This window comes from Saccharomyces kudriavzevii (genome assembly GCF_947243775.1).
Source record: "Saccharomyces kudriavzevii IFO 1802 strain IFO1802 genome assembly, chromosome: 7".
NCBI lineage: Eukaryota > Fungi > Ascomycota > Saccharomycetes > Saccharomycetales > Saccharomycetaceae > Saccharomyces > Saccharomyces kudriavzevii.
This window is the reverse complement of record NC_079278.1, coordinates 606,364-627,435: the sequence shown is the minus strand read 5'-3', so window position 1 is coordinate 627,435 and position 21,072 is coordinate 606,364. Positions and strand designations below refer to the sequence as shown.

The 21,072-nt window shown below is 38.7% G+C and overlaps 9 protein-coding genes across 9 annotated transcripts; 3 read left to right on the top strand and 6 right to left on the bottom strand.

Moving 5' to 3' along the window:
- Nucleotides 1-58: 58 nt before the first annotated feature.
- On the top strand, nucleotides 59-4,135 carry ADE6 (phosphoribosylformylglycinamidine synthase; the record flags this gene model as incomplete). The annotated part of the gene is made up of 1 exon (XM_056228075.1): nucleotides 59-4,135. The coding sequence occupies one exon, from the start codon at nucleotides 59-61 to the stop codon at nucleotides 4,133-4,135; it is 4,077 nt and encodes a 1,358-aa protein (XP_056087832.1).
- Nucleotides 4,136-4,477: 342 nt separating this feature from the next.
- Nucleotides 4,478-5,407, bottom strand: ERG25 (methylsterol monooxygenase; the record flags this gene model as incomplete). Its single annotated transcript, XM_056228074.1, has 1 exon — nucleotides 4,478-5,407. The coding sequence occupies one exon, from the start codon at nucleotides 5,405-5,407 to the stop codon at nucleotides 4,478-4,480; it is 930 nt and encodes a 309-aa protein (XP_056087831.1).
- Nucleotides 5,408-6,757: 1,350 nt separating this feature from the next.
- Nucleotides 6,758-8,281, bottom strand: SPR3 (septin SPR3; the record flags this gene model as incomplete). The annotated part of the gene is made up of 1 exon (XM_056228073.1): nucleotides 6,758-8,281. The coding sequence occupies one exon, from the start codon at nucleotides 8,279-8,281 to the stop codon at nucleotides 6,758-6,760; it is 1,524 nt and encodes a 507-aa protein (XP_056087830.1).
- Nucleotides 8,282-8,712: 431 nt separating this feature from the next.
- On the bottom strand, nucleotides 8,713-9,717 carry PEF1 (Pef1p; the record flags this gene model as incomplete). Its single annotated transcript, XM_056228072.1, has 1 exon — nucleotides 8,713-9,717. The coding sequence occupies one exon, from the start codon at nucleotides 9,715-9,717 to the stop codon at nucleotides 8,713-8,715; it is 1,005 nt and encodes a 334-aa protein (XP_056087829.1).
- A 642-nt stretch (nucleotides 9,718-10,359) lies between these two features.
- LST7 (Lst7p) lies at nucleotides 10,360-11,082 on the top strand (the record flags this gene model as incomplete). Its single annotated transcript, XM_056228070.1, has 1 exon — nucleotides 10,360-11,082. The coding sequence occupies one exon, from the start codon at nucleotides 10,360-10,362 to the stop codon at nucleotides 11,080-11,082; it is 723 nt and encodes a 240-aa protein (XP_056087828.1).
- Nucleotides 11,083-11,373: 291 nt separating this feature from the next.
- Nucleotides 11,374-14,148, bottom strand: RSC1 (RSC subunit protein RSC1; the record flags this gene model as incomplete). The annotated part of the gene is made up of 1 exon (XM_056228069.1): nucleotides 11,374-14,148. One exon carries the CDS (start codon nucleotides 14,146-14,148, stop codon nucleotides 11,374-11,376), a length of 2,775 nt encoding a protein of 924 aa, XP_056087827.1.
- A 535-nt stretch (nucleotides 14,149-14,683) lies between these two features.
- Nucleotides 14,684-16,408, bottom strand: MUP1 (Mup1p; the record flags this gene model as incomplete). Its single annotated transcript, XM_056228068.1, has 1 exon — nucleotides 14,684-16,408. One exon carries the CDS (start codon nucleotides 16,406-16,408, stop codon nucleotides 14,684-14,686), a length of 1,725 nt encoding a protein of 574 aa, XP_056087826.1.
- Nucleotides 16,409-17,166: 758 nt separating this feature from the next.
- SKDI07G3060 (translation initiation factor 2A) lies at nucleotides 17,167-19,095 on the bottom strand (the record flags this gene model as incomplete). Its single annotated transcript, XM_056228067.1, has 1 exon — nucleotides 17,167-19,095. The coding sequence occupies one exon, from the start codon at nucleotides 19,093-19,095 to the stop codon at nucleotides 17,167-17,169; it is 1,929 nt and encodes a 642-aa protein (XP_056087825.1).
- An 864-nt stretch (nucleotides 19,096-19,959) lies between these two features.
- Nucleotides 19,960-20,811, top strand: MCO32 (Mco32p; the record flags this gene model as incomplete). The annotated part of the gene is made up of 1 exon (XM_056228066.1): nucleotides 19,960-20,811. One exon carries the CDS (start codon nucleotides 19,960-19,962, stop codon nucleotides 20,809-20,811), a length of 852 nt encoding a protein of 283 aa, XP_056087824.1.
- Between the last annotated feature and the right edge of the window lie 261 nt (nucleotides 20,812-21,072).

Below are 21,072 nucleotides of genomic sequence, written 5' to 3'. Positions count from 1 at the left end.
ATTAGTCAATTATCGGCTATTAGTCTTCCTAGGTTCACAACAAAAGAAGTCAAGTTCAATGACTGATTATATTTTGCCAGGTCCTAAGGCCTTATCTCAGTTTAGAGTCGATAACTTGATCAAAGATATAAACTCCTATACAAACAGTACTTCTGTTATCAATGAACTGCGCTCGTGTTACATTCATTATGTTAACGGCATCGCCCAAAATTTGTCTGAGGAAGATACCAAATTACTAGAAGTATTGTTGACTTATGATTCTCCTTTGGACATTTCCAACGATTCATTAGCCAAACAACTAAACGATGCCGTAGCCAATAACTTGCCTAGCTCGGCTCTAGGCAAAGACACATATTTGATCAGAGTTGTTCCTAGATCAGGCACTATTTCTCCTTGGTCTTCCAAGGCTACCAATATTGCTCATGTGTGTGGACTACAGGATAAAGTTCAACGTATTGAAAGAGGTTTAGCCTTATTAATCAAAACTGTTCCAGGTTTTCCCCTTTTGGAAAATCTAAATGACATTTCATTGAAATGTGTCTACGACAGAATGACTCACCAGCTATTTCTGACTGAACCACCAAATACAATGAACATTTTCACACATGAGAAGCCAAAACCATTAGTTCATGTTCCATTAACTCCTACGAATACTAAGCAGTCGCCAAAGGACATTCTTTCCAAGGCCAATGTGGAATTAGGCCTGGCTCTAGACAGTGGAGAGATGGAATATTTGATCCATGCCTTCGTTGAAACTATGAAAAGAGATCCTACTGACGTTGAACTGTTCATGTTCGCTCAAGTAAATTCCGAACATTGTCGTCACAAAATCTTTAATGCTGATTGGACTATAGATGGACTAAAGCAACAATTCACCTTGTTTCAAATGATTAGAAATACTCATAAATTAAACCCAGAATATACTATCAGCGCATACTCGGATAATGCAGCAGTGTTGGACAGTGAAAATGATGCCTTTTTTTTTGCACCAAACTCAAGTACAAAGGAATGGGCCTCCATAAAGGAAAGAATTCCATTGCTTATCAAAGTTGAAACCCACAATCATCCAACAGCCGTCTCCCCCTTTCCAGGTGCTGCTACAGGTTCCGGTGGTGAAATTAGAGATGAAGGTGCTACAGGTAGAGGTTCTAAGACAAAGTGTGGTTTAAGCGGATTCTCAGTAAGCGATCTTCTAATACCAGGTAATGAGCAGCCTTGGGAATTGAACATTGGTAAGCCTTATCACATTGCCTCTGCACTAGATATTATGATTGATGCTCCCTTAGGTTCTGCTGCATTTAACAACGAGTTTGGTAGACCTTGTATTAATGGGTACTTCAGAACATTAACTACAAAGGTTTTGAATCACCAAGGAAAGGAGGAAATTAGAGGGTTCCATAAACCAATCATGATTGCTGGTGGATTAGGTACAGTTAGACCTCAATTTGCTTTGAAAAATACCCCAATTACTCCAGGTTCTTGTTTGATTGTCCTTGGTGGGCAGTCTATGCTGATTGGTTTAGGTGGTGGTGCCGCTTCTTCCATAGCCTCCGGTGAAGGTTCTGCTGATTTGGATTTTGCTTCTGTGCAGAGAGGAAACCCAGAAATGGAACGTCGTTGTCAACAAGTGATTGACGCATGTGTTGCTCTAGGTAACAATAATCCTATCCAATCTATCCATGATGTTGGTGCTGGTGGATTATCCAATGCCTTACCTGAACTGGTTCACGACAATGATCTAGGTGCCAAGTTCGATATTAGAAAGGTCCTTTCTTTAGAACCTGGTATGTCACCAATGGAAATATGGTGTAATGAATCTCAAGAACGTTATGTTCTCGGTGTTTCTCCTCAAGATTTGTCAATTTTCGAAGATATATGTAAAAGAGAGAGAGCTCCATTTGCTGTCGTTGGACATGCTACAGCTGAACAAAAATTGATCGTGGAGGATCCTCTTTTGAAAACAACTCCAATTGATTTGGAAATGCCAATTTTGTTCGGCAAACCCCCAAAGATGTCAAGAGAAGCCATGACCGAACCATTAAGCTTAGTCGAGGCAAACTTAACCGAAGTTTCCTCTTTGGAAGATGCTATAGAAAGAGTTTTGAATTTACCATCCGTTGGTTCTAAGTCATTCTTAATTACCATTGGTGACAGATCAGTCACAGGTCTAATCGATAGAGATCAGTTCGTCGGTCCATGGCAAGTACCTGTTGCAGACGTTGGTGTGACTGGTACATCTTTGGGTGAAACAATAATTTCCTCCGGTGAAGCATTGGCCATGGGTGAAAAACCAGTCCATGCTTTGATATCTGCATCTGCATCCGCTAAATTATCTGTAGCAGAATCATTATTGAATATATTTGCTGCTGATGTGAAATCGTTACATCATATCAAACTATCTGCTAACTGGATGTCACCAGCTTCTCATCAAGGTGAAGGTGCTAAATTATACGAAGCCGTCCAAGCGTTAGGTCTAGACTTGTGTCCTGCATTAGGCGTTGCCATTCCTGTTGGTAAGGATTCTATGTCCATGAAAATGAAGTGGGATGACAAGGAAGTTACAGCACCATTGTCGTTGAATATTACTGCATTTGCTCCAGTCTCTAACACCAGTAAAACGTGGACCCCATTGTTGAACAAGAGTGCTGAAGATTCTGTCCTTGTTTTGGTTGACTTATCCGCTGACCAAGAAGCTAAGTCATTGGGAGCTTCTGCTTTATTACAAGTTTACAACCAAGTTGGTAACAAATCACCCACTGTCCATGAAAATGCCATTTTGAAGGGCTTCTTAGAAAGTTTGATTCAATTGCATCAACAAAAGGAAGACATAGTGTTGGCTTATCATGATAGGTCTGATGGTGGTTTACTTGTCACTTTGTTGGAAATGGCTTTTGCTTCTAGATGTGGTTTGGAGATCAGCATCGATGGTGACGACTTGGAAAGCCAATTGATCAACTTATTTAATGAGGAGTTGGGCGCAGTTTTCCAAATTTCCAGCAAGAACTTGAGCAGGTTTGAAAACATCTTGAAGGAGAACGGAATAACCAAAGAATACATTTCTATCGTAGGTAAACCATCTTTCCGGAGCCAAGAAATCAGCATTACTGATTCCAAGAGTGGCGTCGTCATTTACACCAATACAAGGTCTAAACTAGAACAAACATGGAGCAAGACATCATATGAGATGCAGAAATTGAGAGACAATCCAAAGACAGCAGAGGAAGAATTTGCTAGTATCACAGACGACAAAGACCCTGGTTTGCAATACGCTCTAACGTACAACCCAGCCGATGATATGAAGATCGGATTAGAGTTATCTAGTCAAAGACCCAAAGTTGCTATATTAAGAGAGCAAGGTGTTAACGGTCAAATGGAAATGGCATGGTGTTTCCAACAAGCGGGATTTACTTCAGTAGACGTTACTATGACAGATCTGTTAGAAGGTAGATTCCATTTGAATGACTTCACCGGTCTTGCCGCTTGTGGTGGGTTTTCATATGGTGACGTTCTTGGTGCAGGTGCAGGCTGGGCTAAGTCTGTATTGTATCATGAAGGTGTCCGCTCCCAATTCTACAATTTTTTCAACGAAAGACAAGATACGTTTGCTTTTGGTGCTTGTAATGGTTGTCAATTTTTGAGTAGATTAAAAGATATCATACCAGGGTGTGAAAGCTGGCCAAGTTTCGAAAGAAATGTCAGCGAACAATATGAGGCCCGTGTATGCATGGTGCAAATATCTCAGGAGAAGGATAATTCTAGCGAAGAATCTGTTTTCCTGAACGGTATGGCAGGATCCAAATTACCAATTGCTGTCGCACATGGTGAAGGTAAAGCCACATTTTCCCAAAGTGCTGAACAACTGGGCAAGTTCGAAAAAGATGGTCTATGTTGCATAAGGTATGTGGATAACTCCGGTAATGTTACTGAAAGGTTCCCATTCAACCCTAACGGGTCCAGTAATGGTATTGCTGGTATCAAGTCGCCAAATGGTAGAGTTCTTGCCATGATGCCACATCCTGAAAGAGTTTGCAGATTGGAGGCCAATTCTTGGTACCCAGAAAAGAAATACGAAGAGTGGGGTGGATACGGTCCATGGATTAGATTGTTCAGATCCGCTAGAAGATGGGTTGGTTGAGAAATTTTTTTTTAGTTTCTGTATATGTAGATTTTAAGCTTAAAGAATAATAAAGAATAGAAAAAGCAAGTGTTTTTCTTGATAAAGTTTAATGGGGTTGTTTGTTAACAATTTATCATAAATAAGTATATATATATATATATATATATATATTTGGAGATTGCAATATAGATTTTAAAGTTAACCCCCAGGTTAACTTAAAGTCATATACTAAGAAAAACAATTGTGAAGAGGAAAAAAGAAGGGGATAAACAAAAAGAAAGTAAGAAGCGGTTTGAAAGTATATTCCATTTTTTATTTTGATTTTGATTTTTCGAATTTTTTTAGAATTTTTTTTTTTTCCTAGTTGGCCTTCTTTTGAGCATTGTTTACAGCTCTCTTCTTCATTCTTTCTTCTCTGGAAGCCTTAGCTTCTGGACCAGATTCAGTGTCTAGACAGTAATCCCACCATCTGAAGGAAGATGCGTAGTTACCGATGAAGTAATGATGATGCAAATCGTGGTGTTCGGCACCGGCCCAGAATGGCATGACCTTGTTCAAAGACCATGGGAAATCGTAACCGGAATGAGAGTCGACGGCTTGGAATAATCTTAAAGTGATCCATACACATAGAGTGAACAGATGCAATTTACCGGTGTACATGACGTAAAGAATGGGCATACCAACGGTACCGAAACCTAGAGATAGAGTTTCGGCAGGGTGGGCGTATTCAGCGGAAAGACCAAAGGGAGCAGCATATCTGTGATGTTGCTTGTGAATGTACTTGTAAAAGACACCGTAATGGAACAGACGGTGAGCCCAGTAATGCCACGTATCTTCCAAGACAAAAAATAGACCGATTTCTAGAGCCATTTTCTTTAGAGATGGGAAAGGAACTTCGACGGTGATACCTAATTTTTCACACATTGGGTGAAAGGTCCAAATAGGAATGGCTTCGACCAAGAAATGAGATAGAAGAACAGACTTCAAACAGTATAGTTGTTCCTTAGCACTTGGAATCTTCGTTGGTTGTAACTTCCATCTTCTGAAGTATGGAATTTGGTCGATGATGAACCATGGCAGACATCTGAAGAAGTACATAAACTCATGCAATAAAAAGAACATTAGACCAGTGGCCAAAACATCGTTGTTCATGTAACTGTACCAGGCAGCCCAGTGCTTTTCCATGCCGTTCAATTGTGGTTGGTAGTGAGCAACATTTTGCAAGGTTTGAGAGTAGGTGCTTGCTTGGACTAAACCTGAAAGCGTAGCGTTGTTGAAAACGGCAGACATCTTTTCCTTTTTTTAAGCTGTACTACTGTTGTTTAGTCCTATGTGGTACTGCGAAAACGATAATAATTATAATATATAATAAGATCTACTGTAAGGAGAGAGAGAAAGAGAGAGAAAAAAGGGAGAGAGGAAGAGAAGAAGAAAAAAAAGAACAGATCTTCCCGTGTTATATACTATATAGAAGTATGCATACACAAGCGTACGCATGAATAAAAAACTACATGCATAACGGATTAATCGTGTGTATAGTTTAAAGTGCGCAGAGAATGAATAGTAATAATACGACCAGAGCAGAGGCGAGGCAAGAAAAAAAATTTTGGTGGGAAAGCGATGCGATACGGTCGCAAAGGGCCTCTTCCTCGACGGTTTTGTGCCAGGTGCCTTGAGCTTGCTGACTGTTATCGGTCATTGTTAGTTGCTATTGTCCTGGTGCTGGTCGTTTACCGTATACGACCAGTGTCCGTATACGAAGGTAGGCGGTGGCAGTGGCAGTGGCCGTTGCGGAGCTGGCTAAACGACCGCGTCGACGTAAACGACACCCGATAACTGGCGCTGCTGGCTCTATCGGGCCAAGGTTCAAACGGATTTAAACGGCTGCGCACCGTACGCGCACGTGACCTTGCCGGGTGACATCACGGTTGCGTAGTAAAAGAACTCGATCTTGTTTCTTGAACGAACGAACCGTATATGGAGAAGTCGTCCGCTAAAGCCGAAAAGAACGAGTGCAAGATCTCTGTCTATACATATATATATATATCATGTTCTACGTAGAAGTCCCTTATTACTTTTGTTTTTCTTTCTCGGCCGCTTTTCATTCATAGTAAAATCAGATATTGTCAAAATAGTATTCATCGAATGGAGAGTACTTAAACTTCGCACCCTAACATTAGAGATGCCAGAAAAAAACATATAGGTAGAAATGAAATCATCATTAAAAAAATGATAAAAAACGACGGATAAAGGGGAAACCCCTCAAAAGGGATGATTAATTCAAGAAAAAAGGGAAAAAGCAAAGCAAGGTAACATCACTTGATATTTCGCTTTTCTTTGCTTTTCCTTTGTGTCCATGCGCACCTTCTTCTTGTGCGTTTCTTTTTGTGTCTGAGGGGTAGTTGAGAGATAGTAGATAGGCTCTGTATTGCATTACTTTGTGGCTTATATATGAATTTTTTTTTCAGCCAAGAGAAAAAAATTCATTTTGGCCCGTTACCCGGTTGCTTTCTAGTCTCGCAAATTATAATTAGGGTTCTCATTATTATTCATGCTAAAGAAAAAAAAAAAAATCATTTCTATCCTATTCATGTTTTTATTATATAGAGCAAAGCGTATGTGAGAGTGTTGGCTCCTTCATCATCTTTTGACATGAACATTCACCAAAGTAGCACTATCCGTGGAATGATTATTAGCGCTTTTCCCAATTAGCAGTTTGTATTCCAAATCTTGACACTCCAGTTGCAGGTTCTCCAACTTATGGTTCAATTCTTCGATTTCTTGATTGAAGTTTTCCTGTTCCATAAATAGACTCCTTTTCCAGTCTCGAAATTTGCAAATTTCTCTGTTGGAAAGTTCATTGAATTTTCTCTTCGCTTCTAGTTGCCTGGTTATAAACTCAGGATCCCATTCTGTGGCCACTTTGTCCATAATTGCCTTGTTGATTATTTCGTAGCATTTGTAGTTTTTCAATTTGTTTTCTTCGATATCCTCGAAGTTCATTTCTTCTTGCAGAAACTTTTTCTGCTTCTCAGTTAATTCAACGCTGTTTGTAGTTAAACAATCTCTGGCCTTCAATAATCGAGTTCTTAGCATCTCAGATCTACATTTTTCGTAATATTCTTCGGTAGTTTCTACAAGGTCGATTAGGTGCCAGTCAAATAGCGTCTTTTGCAGAATTTTAAAGTCACAATACTTTTCATTCTCAATGTCGACAGTCCCCCATTTATATTGTCTTCCTTTAACTTTTTCTCCCTTATCGTTCAGAACATACTCATTAGATGCAATTATACTAAACGGATATTGTTGAAAAATATCTTGGGTGGCATTTGAAACATGGTTTCCAAAGAAATAACATATTGAAATATCTTGTACTCTTATAATTTCTCTGATTTCCGTTTTGAAGTTTCTCAGCTCGTCTTTTGTAAGTAAATCTGCCTTTGCAATAACAGGAATTAGATTCACTCTTGTCGCTAACTTTTTCATGGTTACAACATCCAATGTGTCAATTCCTTTACCCGTGGGCTTTAAAAAGTATAAGCAACAATGCACTCTATCATCTATCATTTTTGTTCTATCAGGTTGTTCCTCCTGGAAAATATATGATCTTATTTCTTCATCGATATAGTTAACCATGGTTCTCCATGTGAACGCATTGTCCATATTGTTTCCAAAACCGGGAGTATCAATGACACTAAGCCTGAGGTGTGTTTCATCACCTTCTATAACGCTTTTATAACGAACAATAGGTTTATCTTCTTTAATACCTTCATCGATCAAAGAAGCAGAGAATAAGGAGTTGATAAATGTTGTTTTACCTAGCCCACTCTGACCTGCAACCATCAACGTGAAATGAATTCCATTCTTGGCATTTAGCAACTCACGTTGACGTGGTAAGTTTTCAATGCCGACACCTTGACCGTTTAGACTTGGGCTATTTTTGTCATCTGCGAATGGAGCATCTCTGTTCCTGCATTTACCGTTAACAAAGGATGATGATCTTTGCCTTCTGTGCCTTGATTCAGGACTTTTTGGCTGATAGGCATCTAGGTGTTGGCCTTGGGAAGCTTGTTTACGTGCTTTCACTTCATCAGAGAATCCGGAGATTATCGTGGGAAACTCGACGGGGCAATCCGTTGACAATCGACCTCCCTTTGGTTTCATTATGCAGTTTCAACGACGCGGAAATATTTCTAGGAGTGTACGTTATTTAGTTATGTTATCTGATAATAAATCTTTTCACTCCCACTACCTGTAACAAAATGAAAAATAAAAGGACGAATGAACTTAGAGAGAATTACTTAATCCGTTCCTGATAGCGCTACTATAGAATGAAATACCTCACCTGGCGTGAGATACAGAATGCCAGTAGGTATTATATAATAAATTACGGACACAGACGTCCATTACAAATAGAAATGTCTGCCATAGATTTCGATTTTGTGTCGTTCTGCCAAATCACGAAAGACGATGAAATACAGAGTACCGCCAATGAGAGGGAAATAATAAAATGGTAAGTAGCATGGCGAACCAATTGATTACTATTAGATCTAACACTATTTGTTTTGTGGACAAAAGTAAATGATTTATTTTCTTCAATGAGGTAGAAAGCGACCTAAATACAACGTAGCATCGATGAAATCTTTGTATTGTATGGTTGCAGTACCTTCTTGATTGGAGTCGAATTTTCTGAATAATTTTGTCAGTCTCATTAGCCAAACCAATGCCTCTACAAATTTATCAAACTTCAGCTCTTTCACTGTCCCGCTTCTATTAATGAACTCGGCATATTGGTCAAATGTCTTTTCACTTACCTCAAAAGGTATCAGATATCCTAATTCCTGAAGTGAATTATGAAATTCACTCACAGAAATGGTAAGCGATCCGTTAATATCATTATCTACATATATCTTCCTCCAGCTTTTTACTCTTTTGTACAAAGCGATAAACTCAGCCTGGTTGACAGTGCCAAATCTGGAAGCACCAAACAAATTTATTAATGCATCCACTGATGATATACAAAAGTGTGAATTATCATCATTTTGTAATAAGTTTTGTAGTTCCTCTGCTGTCAGTCGATTCTTGCCCTTGATATCATGGTTATGAAACAGCTGAATGGCCACTTGTACGTCTCTTAAATCTTCTTTATTATCAAATGAAGCAGGCGTGACCTTCTTTTTGCATGATGCAGGCAGTGATTGGTTATGCATTAGGGGAGGTGGAGGTGATGAGGTTATCCGTTGAGAGGGTGAGTTGCTGTAATGGTTTGGTGCGGGAGGAATAGGTCTGCCTGCCGTTTTCTGCGCTAGAATATTATATCTAGGATCGATAGGTACCTTTGTATGTCTTGGAGAAAAACTTTGTGGAGAACCGTAAGACTGATGTTCGCTTTCCACTCTATTCTTGACAAATTGATTTTGTAGAGGAATCGGAGCCGAATGGATCCTAGTGTTACCGGTTTGTACTTGAGCAGTTTTCATTTGTTGCTGTCGTTGTTTCTCCTTCTCAAATTCTCGTCTCGTCTCTTCCATGGCCTCTTTTGGCGTAGCATAGCGTACAAAATCATCTCCAGCAGCATACTTGAGCTTTTTTGCACACATAGTTTCTGGCGAAGTAAGTTTATTGCTGTTTCTATGCGGCACACATGTTCAGCGTAGCAGTTGTCCCATCAGTTTATATTCATGCAATTTTTTATCCGGATAGCTTCTCTGTAAGAAAATCGGAAGACCCTGAAGTCAGGTACGCTATAAACAGCAGTTACTAAGAACAAGAAAGCGTCCATCAATGTAAAGCGTTTGTACCTTCACATTTAGTACGAAATTGTAGATAACGAAGTCATGAATATATTTTGACGTATATATATTGAAGAAATTGTATTTATTATAGGTATTGGTGAGCACTTGTTGCGAGATTTTTTATTCAGTTTCCATAAAAATATGTCATTGGGTGCATCATGAAGTTCTGCAAGAGACAGCGACATTACATTACAGTTGATTTTAGCAGACGAGCTAGTACAATCATTTGTTTGCCACATTTGAAGATGCTATTTATGAAGATGCCTTAGTGAAGAAAACACGCTTCAGAAAAGAAAAAATCTTAAGGAAAAAGAAAAAGGCCCACTAGAGTCTTGTACTCGATGATCATCAAAACATCCTGAAAACATTAAAGCCAACTCTACCTAACTAGTGCATTTAAATATATATAAGTTAGCGTTTAAATGCCACATGGAATAGACGCTTAGGATGTCCTCGATAGTGATTTCATTGGCTCATTTCTGTGACAAGCATGGTCCAAGGATCATATCGGTTACACAATCCGCAGAAAAGGGAACATTAGGTGAAGAGTTGCTAGTGCCTGATTATCCGACTGACTCGTATTGCGAGTCCTGTCTTTTACAGTTTCCTGAAGAATCAACAAGATCGATGCGATGTTTTATTGAGGATGTGCCATTTATAACTACCCAATATTCCTCTATACGGTATCAATTGTTGAATTCTCTTATCAAAAGAGCCTTCTCTGAAGAAACAATGATTTATGATAATATGCCGTTTATATTTTTTGATGATCTGAGAGGACTTAATTTGGTAATAGGCTTCAAATTATATGACGAAAATGCAAGAGGTAACGAAAGAAGATACTGCTTCATTTTGACCGTGGATTCCAGAAGCCACGATGATTCCATGAAAATGTTAAGTGAACATTGGAATTTTATCATCGGTGGGTTCGATAAAATGATTACTTATATCAAAAACATCCACAAAACCGAGTTTATGGGAAAAAATCAAACAGAGGAAAACAAACAGGAAACTCTGAATAACAATGCTTTTATTGGTTCATATTTACGTGCAAACAAATCTAAATTCGGTCGCAACTTAGTCTCTCTTACTGATGACAAATTTCTTTTTGTTCGAATACATAAATGGAATTCATTTTTATTGCATACAGTGATGAAAGAAGATAAATGACATTAACTTTATGGTTTTAACCTCGTTCTTTCGTCTTAACTAAAAAGTATAGTTGTGCACAATAAACAATAAAAATTAGGCAAAATATTTGACTTAAGGTCATTCCTTGAATAATTTTGAAAAGAAAAGGTATAATAAACCGTAATAAACGGATATCAGTCACATTGTGATTATTTACCTGGAAGAAAGAATTTTTTTAGGTCTATACTATGAATAACAGAATATATATTTACACATGAATGCACATATATATAGATTTGTATAATTGCGGTTATGATAAAATTATAACCATCATTTATTAAGTTCTCGTAATCTAAATGCAAGGTATTCAGCAGATGAATTCAAGCCGAAAACTGAGGTCGTTGGAATATCTTCTATTTCGGGCTCGTCATCAGTCTCTTCATTCTCATCTTCACTCTCCTCAGCGGTTTCACTTTCTTTTCCATCATTCTCACCACCTGCCATTGTGCTGAAATCCATAAAATTGGTAGAATTATTTGAAGACGGACTTAAATTCAAATCCATATCTAAACTTAAATTGGATGGAGGATTGAAAATACTGGCAATAACATCATCACTAATGTCATTGGGTTGTTCTATAATATCTTCTTCAATTTCTTCATAGTCCAATTTTCTCTTTTTATTTTTACAGAACCATCTATTCAAAGGTACTCGCACTAAGTCATTTCCGGAATCTATGACTCTTTCCGTGATCTTTACACCAGGACCTTTGAACCATATTATTTGCTCATTCGTTGCATTCATATCATCGATGACAGCTGTGCCGATGTTTTGAGCGTTTTTTGTTATTGCTCTATTAGAATGTTCTGTCACTTGTATGGAATTTATATTCTTTTGCATTGGGATAGGGATTACAAATGCACCGGGAGCTTCAATAACAATGTGATTGAAGTTATACTTCGAGGTATGAGCAGTTAAGCTATTGATCATTGAGGCTAACGTGAAACTCTTAGACGCCGGCTTCATGGGAGCTGTTGATGACGTGTGTGTGTGCTTTTTCCCGGTATAGTACTTGGAGCGGTTAACTTGTTCTATCAAACTTGGGGATTGAAATTTAGAAATAGAGGGATGCGACAATAAACTATGAGAGCCATTATTTATGTTCTCCAACTTCAAAAAATTGGAAGGTTGATCGAAATTCTGATTTAATAGTGGGATACTTGATGAAGAATTGAAATTCGAATTGGAAATTGCTTTTGTCTGCTTCAAAGTTGGTAGGCGTATTGTGGAAGAACTGTTTACTTTGGGCATACCACTTGCCGTCAGACTATCGGTGATTATTGTTCCTGTCTCATAATCAATTTTGCCCTCTTCTGGTGGATCGTTTGGTCTTATTATGTACCGTGGACAATCATCAGAAGTCGAATATTCTCCAAGGTCATCTCTCTCTAATTTGGGACCTAAATATACAGCGCCCACTAAAGGCGGGGCTGTTGGAGCCCCTTCTGTGGGTTCTGGGATTTTGTCGTTCAAAGTAGCATTTGGTGATAATAAATCGGCTATTGGAGAAGGGTATTTGAAAAATTTTCTTCCATTGACAGGTACTGTGGATTCTTCCTGGTCACGAAGCTCTTCTGGTAGACAAGCTTTCCAAGTTCTGATTTTATTAAAAACTTTATCACTTTCATTATAACGAAACTCGCAAACAAATTGAGGACCATTGACTTTCGTGCTAGGATCTCCGCGCTGAAATCTCGTAAAATGGATAACATAGCACTTTCCCTTTATGTCCTGAATAGGATGATCTCTATATTGACCAGTTTTCATAACCTCATTCTTGTAAAATAATCTATCAACTCGATGAACAGTTTGTTCTGGCCTAAAATACCAACAGGCATTCAACCATTTATTTCCATCTGTGGTTGACCATAACCTGAAAATTTGTCCAACAATAGGTTTATTGATATCATTTGGATTGGACAATAGAACCCAATCACCTATCTGATACTTTTCATTATTGATTTCAATATCGTCCAAAGGATACCTCAATTCGCCTTCAGGCAGGTAGTCTTCGTCAGGTTTGGATAATTCGATTCGCACTAGTCTATTGAAGTTTTTTTCCATTAACTGAGCTCGTACGATATTACTTTGGTCTTGCGAATAATACAGCTTGAAATTTGTTAACATTAACTGAAAATCGTCCTCAAAATTATTGAAATTTTTGTATTTTCTAGATTTAACTTTTTTTCTAATATCTGTTAAGCAGATGGGATCTGTTATAACTGAATAGTACGTTGGTTCATCATTTTTATCAGGTAATTTCTCGAAATATAAGGTAAGGGTCTTATTATTTTGGTCGACCTCTCTTCTCATCATTTTCAAAATGTTCTTGATTCTCAATACATAGGGTAGATCGATGACTGGTGGCCTACCACGCCTGACATGCGTTTTGGGATGTGCGGTATTGGCGTTTGTATAGTTAACAATTGGAGTGGGGGAAGCATGCGGCTGCGGCGTAATAGAGGCAGAGTGTGTTGGAAGTGCTAACGAATTTTTTTGTCCCGCGTAATTTTGGCTAACTTGTTTCTTTTCGATAATCGAATTATCAAGTTTTGCGAAAGCTGCTTTTATCTCTGAATTTAATGCAGGTCTTTTGTCGTTCACATGTATGTTGGCGGAATTCGAATCGGATTGTCGTGTTATCTCTCCTAATACTTCCGGAATTTGACCCAAAGAAGGATAATTTACGTCTGGATAGAACCTCTTTATATTCGGTATGATTTTACCCTGTATGAATGACTCAAGTATTGTAGCATATTTATAAATAATGGAGTCCTTGGCATTGTATGTCATTGCATTCCATGGAATTTGAGCAATATCGTTAATGAAATCTTGTGGCGACGTGTAATGAGGTAATCGTTTTTTTAAAGTGTTTAATGAAACTGGATTCCTTATAATAATGTAGTAGTCGGGATATTCTTTTTTAGGTGGCAGTACATTGAATATTGGATATATCTCTATACCATTTTCGTCCTTTAAGTGAAAGACCGCATCGTATTGTGTTTTGAGCAATTTCTGTAAAGACTCATTATCTTGCTCCACCATCCTCGAAATGCAAAATTTTTATCTCTCTTTTGCAGCTTGGACCTTTCTTAGATTTTCCCTTCGCTATTACCACACTGTTCCGCCAACTCAGCTTAATTTCAGTTGTAACTCAATTGGGCCTTTGATTGATAAAAAATAAAAAAAAAGCTATTCCCGAGAAAATGGTCACTAACTACGGAAGAAGGGTAATGCCGAAACGAAAAAGTCTCTAGTACGTTTTTATAGACATTTAAAGTATAAGTAGCTGCTGGGAGTATTCTTGGCGATTCTAACACTTTTCATTCGTTGTACCTTTGGGTTGACCATTATTAGCACGACAAGAAGTGTAAATTTTTAGAAATTATATTTTATATACGCGCAATCGATGCATTGAAAACACGAATAATCTAAACAGAGTAGAAGATTACGCAACTATTGATTAGCAGGAATTGTATTATGAGTTTCTTTATCTATATATATTCGTTAAAGAATGCAGTTTGTAAGAATGTTTAATCATGATTATAAGGGTCAGAATGAGGCAAATTGTTTTCATCGACTATAGTGATTTTTCTTGTTCACTTTTGTAATGTTCGATTATATTCGTTTCAAGAACGTAATCGTCCTGCGTATCGACATCACTGTTACTAGAATCATATACTTTAGCGATTTTAACTCTCCAAAACCCATCTTCACCAAGCACATCCTTGGTGACCAACTTGTAGTGGCCCCATTTTGGTAATAATTGGGCCCACACGACGTAGTAGACACCACCAAAGGAGAAAATTCCCCAAGCTATCACACAATGGATCCAGTATGGCATACTTGAGTATACGGATTCACCGTTTGAAGGCGGAACATAAGGTGCAATGATCAGATATAGATTGGACAATGTGAAAAACCCGGTCACGAAAACACCGGCCTTAATTGGTGGGTTCCATTCAATCTTACCTTGTCTACGCTGCCAGTATATCCAAAGTAAACCAGCACTGATGGCAAAATTAATGATATTCATTGGGTAGGAAATCAAGTTTTGGACTAGCAAATAAGCATCGCCTGGAGGCGGAGCTAAAATGGTGACCGTACAGACAATAAAATGTTGAAATAAACCAACCATGGGAGAGTTGAATGGTTTGGAGGAGGCAAAAAAATTGGAGAATGGCAAGACACCTTCTCGTCCCAACTGTTGAATAATTCTACCTTGAGAAAATATAACAGAAAGAACATTACCTAAGGCACTCAATCCGACTAATGCAGCTGCAGCCCTTTTCGCTGTGCCGCCAAAAACGATATCAAAGAAGTCAGCAGCTAGGATCAATTTGGAAGAAATCAGTTTGTCCTTTGGCACCACAGCAAAATAAGCTATATTAACAAAAATGTAGACAATTGCCAAAAATACCATCGATGTAGGACCAGCTATCTTCAAAGTTCTCACGGGGTTCCTGACTTCTCCAAGTGCGTAATTCACATTCGAGTAGCCAACGAATGACCAAATAACACTGTACAGGGCGTTGACAATACCATAAGCAGTAGCGGTTTCGGTACCTTCGAATGCGTTACGGAAGTTGTGAGATTGGTAACCGTCTTTGAGGCCGCCCCCAAGCGCAACCCAACCGGTAACGGAGATGAAAAGGACAATACCGATTTTGAATATACCAAGAATGTTTTGTAGATACAGACCGATCTTGACATTCAGAGAATTTATCAAAAATGCAAAGAAAACGACAGCCACACCAATACCTCTTTGGTTCCATTTAGTAACTTCAGTATCAGCCGCAGTTAAAAACATGATAGCCGTATTGATGGAGTTACCAGCAGCCCAACCTAGAAAAAAAATGTAGGCAGCATACATACAAGTAATGAAAAACTTTGGTTTTCTGAAGATAGCTTCCAAATAGTTTTTTTCACCACCATTTTTCGGTATGGCTGTACCGAATTCCATGTAGACATATAGCCCAGAGATAGCAATGATGGCACCAACAGCCCACATAATTAAGGCAAGCCCTACGGAGCCACATAATGTGTAAATGGTAGAGGACACCGCGAAAACACCCGTACCAAGCATTCTATTACAGATAAGCCCAATGCATGACAAAATACCCAACTGTTTTTCACCTTGGTCCAACTCTGTAGCGAACTGCTGGCCTGCCTCGAAATCGGATGCGTCGTTGTCAACGTCTATCGCCGAGCTGCTTACGTTCTTCTTTGCCGTGGAGGAGGGAAATTGGTAGTTATCCTTATTGAAGACATTCAATTGAGAAAAGAATGTTTTTCCTTCTGTCATCGGAGCGTCTTTTGCCTTCTTCTTTTTCTCCTACTTTCTGTTCTTCTGTAAAATGAAAGCCTAGAGTAAAGTTAGAAGCTTGTTGAATAGAGCAAAGTTTCGAGTTGAAGTCTCTTCTATATATACGTACATTTCAATCTTACATGGCCATATAAAAATTATCGGCTGATTCTAGAAGATTGTGCCAAGCAGAGAAATGTTACGACTGCAAGACTGTGCTATTTGTCATTAAGGTGCGCATTAACTGCGGAAGCAGTATTATTCGGATCAACTGTGGCAGTTGATGCCATTCAAGTGTGGTGAACGGCAATTCCACAGTTCAAAGACTATAGAATTGGCGCCGTGTTCTCTTGGTTGTGGGGCCTGATGTGCGGAACAAAACCCTGGCACGGCGCCGTTTCTTTTTTTCTTTTCTTTTTCAGTCGCAAGCTGGTGACAGCGACGGTAAAACTGTGGTGGCGGACGCACCAGGCTTTTATTCCGGTTTAAACGTCACATATATCCCGTCATGTACACAATGTGGCACAGCACAGGCAAATACTGTATTATGCGGCTGGCCGGGGTTTGAAAATAAGGAAAGATGCTCACTAATTATTTATGTATCGATATCTATTTATTTGGTAAAAAAAATATGTGGAGAAGTACAATAAACAAGTGCGAAAAAAAAATGAGTAATTCATGGGAAACTGTAAAAAAAATTCAAAGCAACATACTTGGCGTTGCTCATATTTACAGTTTGTTTGAATAGAATTTTCAGTTTATTCATCCTTCCAACCCAATTTCTCCAAATCTTTCAAAACATTTTCTTCAGTTTGAATTTTTAGAACTTGCGTATCTTCTAATTTGTCACCAACGGCTTGTCTCTCCTTTAGGGCTTCAATGGCCCTTAATTTCTTTAATAAGGATCTCATTTTTTTCTCTTCCGGGGAAGTTTCCTTATTGGGAGTTGGGGCGCTTGTGGCGACAGGAGGAGATGCTGCTGGTGTGGAATCAGGTGATGTTTCACCCACCTTCTTATTAGCTCTTCTTCTTCTGTTCTTGGAGTTGGAATCCTTGTTGGCGGCCATACCTGGGACTAGCCCTGGGATGGTCTTCTTCATGGCGCCCGGAGGAACCCCTGGAACAATACGCACACCTCCTGTTCTTCTTGCGTGAGGTGGTTTATAAGCGCCACCGGCCTTGGCCTTTAATCCATTCCCATTAGAAATGGCTTCCCTGCTTGGGTGTTGGCTTATGTATTCTTGGACACTAGAATGAATTTGCAATTCCGATTTATTGGATATTTTAGGATCTAGCGAAGCTGTCGATGATTCAGATAGTGGCTCCCAATTGTTAATGATATGGTCTTCGATCAATGCCTCATCTTTGTTTTCCAAAGTTTTATAATTACATGGTGATCTCCAGTCCACTTTCAATAGCTCCCTGAATTCCTTAACAAAAACTAAAGAGCCCGATACATGCCATATCTTGACACCGTTATCCACTCTTAATCTTGGAGATGTGGTGGCTGTCATGATGAATTCTCCGCCTGGCGACCATTTGCACACAGAAGTGTTGGTAGCATCAAACTTACTCACACATTTGAACTTGTCGAGACGATCCAGAATTTCCACGGAACCTTGCAGATTACCAAATCCGGCAATAAGAATGTAATGGCCGGAAGGAGAGAAAAGCATGGTGTTTTTAGCTTGCTGTGCCAAAGAATGAACGACGTTACCTCTTAAATCAAAAAAGGAAATGGTAGCTGGCATGTAGCCAGCAATGACACCAAATTGCCTTGAAGTTGGTGACCATGTGAAGTCATGGACAGGACCAGTGGTTAAAGAAACGCGTACAGAGTTACCACCCAAAGTTCCATTGACACCTTGGAAAGATAGGAGATATAGCGTGTTTTCACCATAATAAGATTTATTCGATGAATCAAAATCAGTAATGGCTAGACACAAGATAGCGTTACCCAATGGATTCCAGTTCAACTGACAGGAATCCGCTTTGAAAAAGGTCTTGGAAGCAATTTTCTTGGTAATCTTACCTTCAGTGAGGGCCCAGATGGCTAATTGAGCTGGTTTACCACCCTTTTCTGGGGTGAAAGTACAGATTGTTGGATGTTCTGCCGGAGAGATTAAGTAAGTGGTAAAATGTTGAGATGTTTCACTGTCAGATAATACAGCGAACGGAGACTGGAAGTCGAAATTGTCGGCATTCTCCGAGCTCAATTTAACAATTTTTAAGTCGTGTTTAAAAAGCCTCAATGCATAGTTGTCCAATTTCGAGAATTGTAAAAACCAGCCACTCTGGGATTTGGCTTGATACTCGTAGGCAGGCACTATTTCTTCCGAAGGACAGTCTCTCTTGAATGGCTTATTCAGACACCAAACTTTGACATTCTTATGATTTGGGTCCTGTACAGATGTTCTTTCCCAAGTACTCAGATAGTTACCTGCGGGTGAGAAATGCAGATCATACACATCGGTTAATCTCATCGTCAACAAAACTGTGTTCAAACACGGGCCCGTGAAGACTTTGACGTTCTCCTTCGTAGATAAAGCCAAAAATCTACCGCATGGCGATAAAACCGAGGAAATGACAGGGAAATCCTTAGAATTTGTGTTGGATTGCTCAAAGGTAGGATAGCTTTGGAAAAGCTCGATGTCTTGAGATGTTTTCAGGAAAAATTGGGACGACATATTTTTATCTTTCGTTGAAGTTGATTGTGTTCAGTAATACTACTATTTTATCGAGATGCAGCGGATATTTTAAACAAAGCACGTCTCAACCAGTACTAAACAAGGATGGATGATTCGGCAATCTATAATGTAGTTCTACCGTGAAACGTCCTTATATGTCTAAGGATATATATGTATGTATACGTCGAGAATAAGAGCATTTAAAAGATGATATATACCGTGAATGAAAAGCTGTGAAACTGAAATTTAACTGATGAACATGAAGAAAATAGACAGGTGAAAAAAAAAAAGAAAGAAAAAGAAAGTGTCGAGGAAGCACCGATCATGGTCGGGTAACAGATCCGTTTACTATGACAGCGGCAATTTTGCTATTCTTCTTTGCTCACCTTTAAAGCAAAGAACCTCAAAGGGAACCTAATGCCGCAGATGATGCCTAACGGTTGTTTAATTTGTAATTAATACAGGCAGAACATAATTTTAGGTATATTAAAATGCTTGGGCAATTTTCCACATAACAGCCAAAAAAAAAAAAGAAAAGATGAAAATAATATGATGCATTTGCTGTTTCTAAATTCCTTATAGTCGATTATTAGACAGTTAATGTAGCCATTGAGTGGAGTTGAGATATTATTGAAGATTGCTGTTGAACGCATCTTGTGATATATGTCATGTGTTGAGTGAGCGCGTAGTCACGGTTACGGAAAAAAAATAAAAGCATGCAATATACAAGACGCCCTTAAAGGGCTCATAAAGAGGGATGACAAGCAAAGCCTGTAGATTTTAAAGCTTCCATGTAAGGTAACACGTCTCCGCCAAGCATACAGCAGCAGTGTATATTCAGAAAAAATAGGCTGATTATAAGTTATGTTTCTAAAGAGTGTTTCCAGATCTAATGCAATAGCCATCAAGGGAACCTTTTCTCGATGGTACTCTAACTCCCAAAAAGTAGCCAATTTGGGGAAAATGACAGATTATTTAGTCGGTAAAGGTGTCCCTAACTTACTTCAAGAAATGATTAAAGAATCCGTGCTTGCGGATAATATAATTTTAAGATTGTTCCCTACTTCGCATCCTTATATACCTGTGTTGCATGGGAAATCCAAATATAAAGCTTCGTTGAATGCCATAAGAATGATAGTACGAAAGTTTATACTGGGTGAAGAATGTCGCTTGCACATAAGTTCAGTAAAGACTTTATCTTCGATATCACGTGGCGGAGAAGCCAAGGACATTCCTCAGAACTACAATACTATAACTTCCAATGACAAGCTGGTAGTCAAGTGGCAAAGTTGTGTACCAAATGATCACTGCAAGATTTCTAAATTAGAGATTAACGACAAATTGAAGGAGAAAAATCAGAGTAATGGAGGAAATAACGCCTTTTCAATGAGATCCGTGCCGGTAATAGACTACATTTTACATCCTACGGTCAATAACCTGAATCAAAGTGTTATTTCCGAATACATCGAGAATGCAGTTGAAAAGCGGGCTCAAAGAAAGTCTAACAAAGGTGGAGATACCGAAGTAGGTAAGAATGAGAAAAGTGATGGTGCCAGTGAAAAGAGTAAAAAGAAAAAACTATCACGACTGATTAGAGGCACTTTCCTATTCGAATTCAATGAAGAAAACTCTGAAATTCTAGTTCATACCATTGAAGACGTCGAACTGATTCATTATGAGAAGAAAATGGCCACTGGCGGCGCTTTTGCATGTTAGTAAAATAATTTTCAAAGCATAAACAGTATTTTTTTACTTTATAAAGAAGCGCATTGAAAAATCTCAGCCCTACATATAATGAAAGGACAAAAAAAGGTATTATTAATGAAGATTCTTATAGAATATGAATATATATTATTTGTATCGTATGATGTGCCTGGGTAATATGTAGTTTAATATGCTGAAAGTCCCGAAATGAAGAGGATATGTGAGATACAGGTGAGATGTGAAAACTCAAACTAGACAAACGAATGCCTGCAT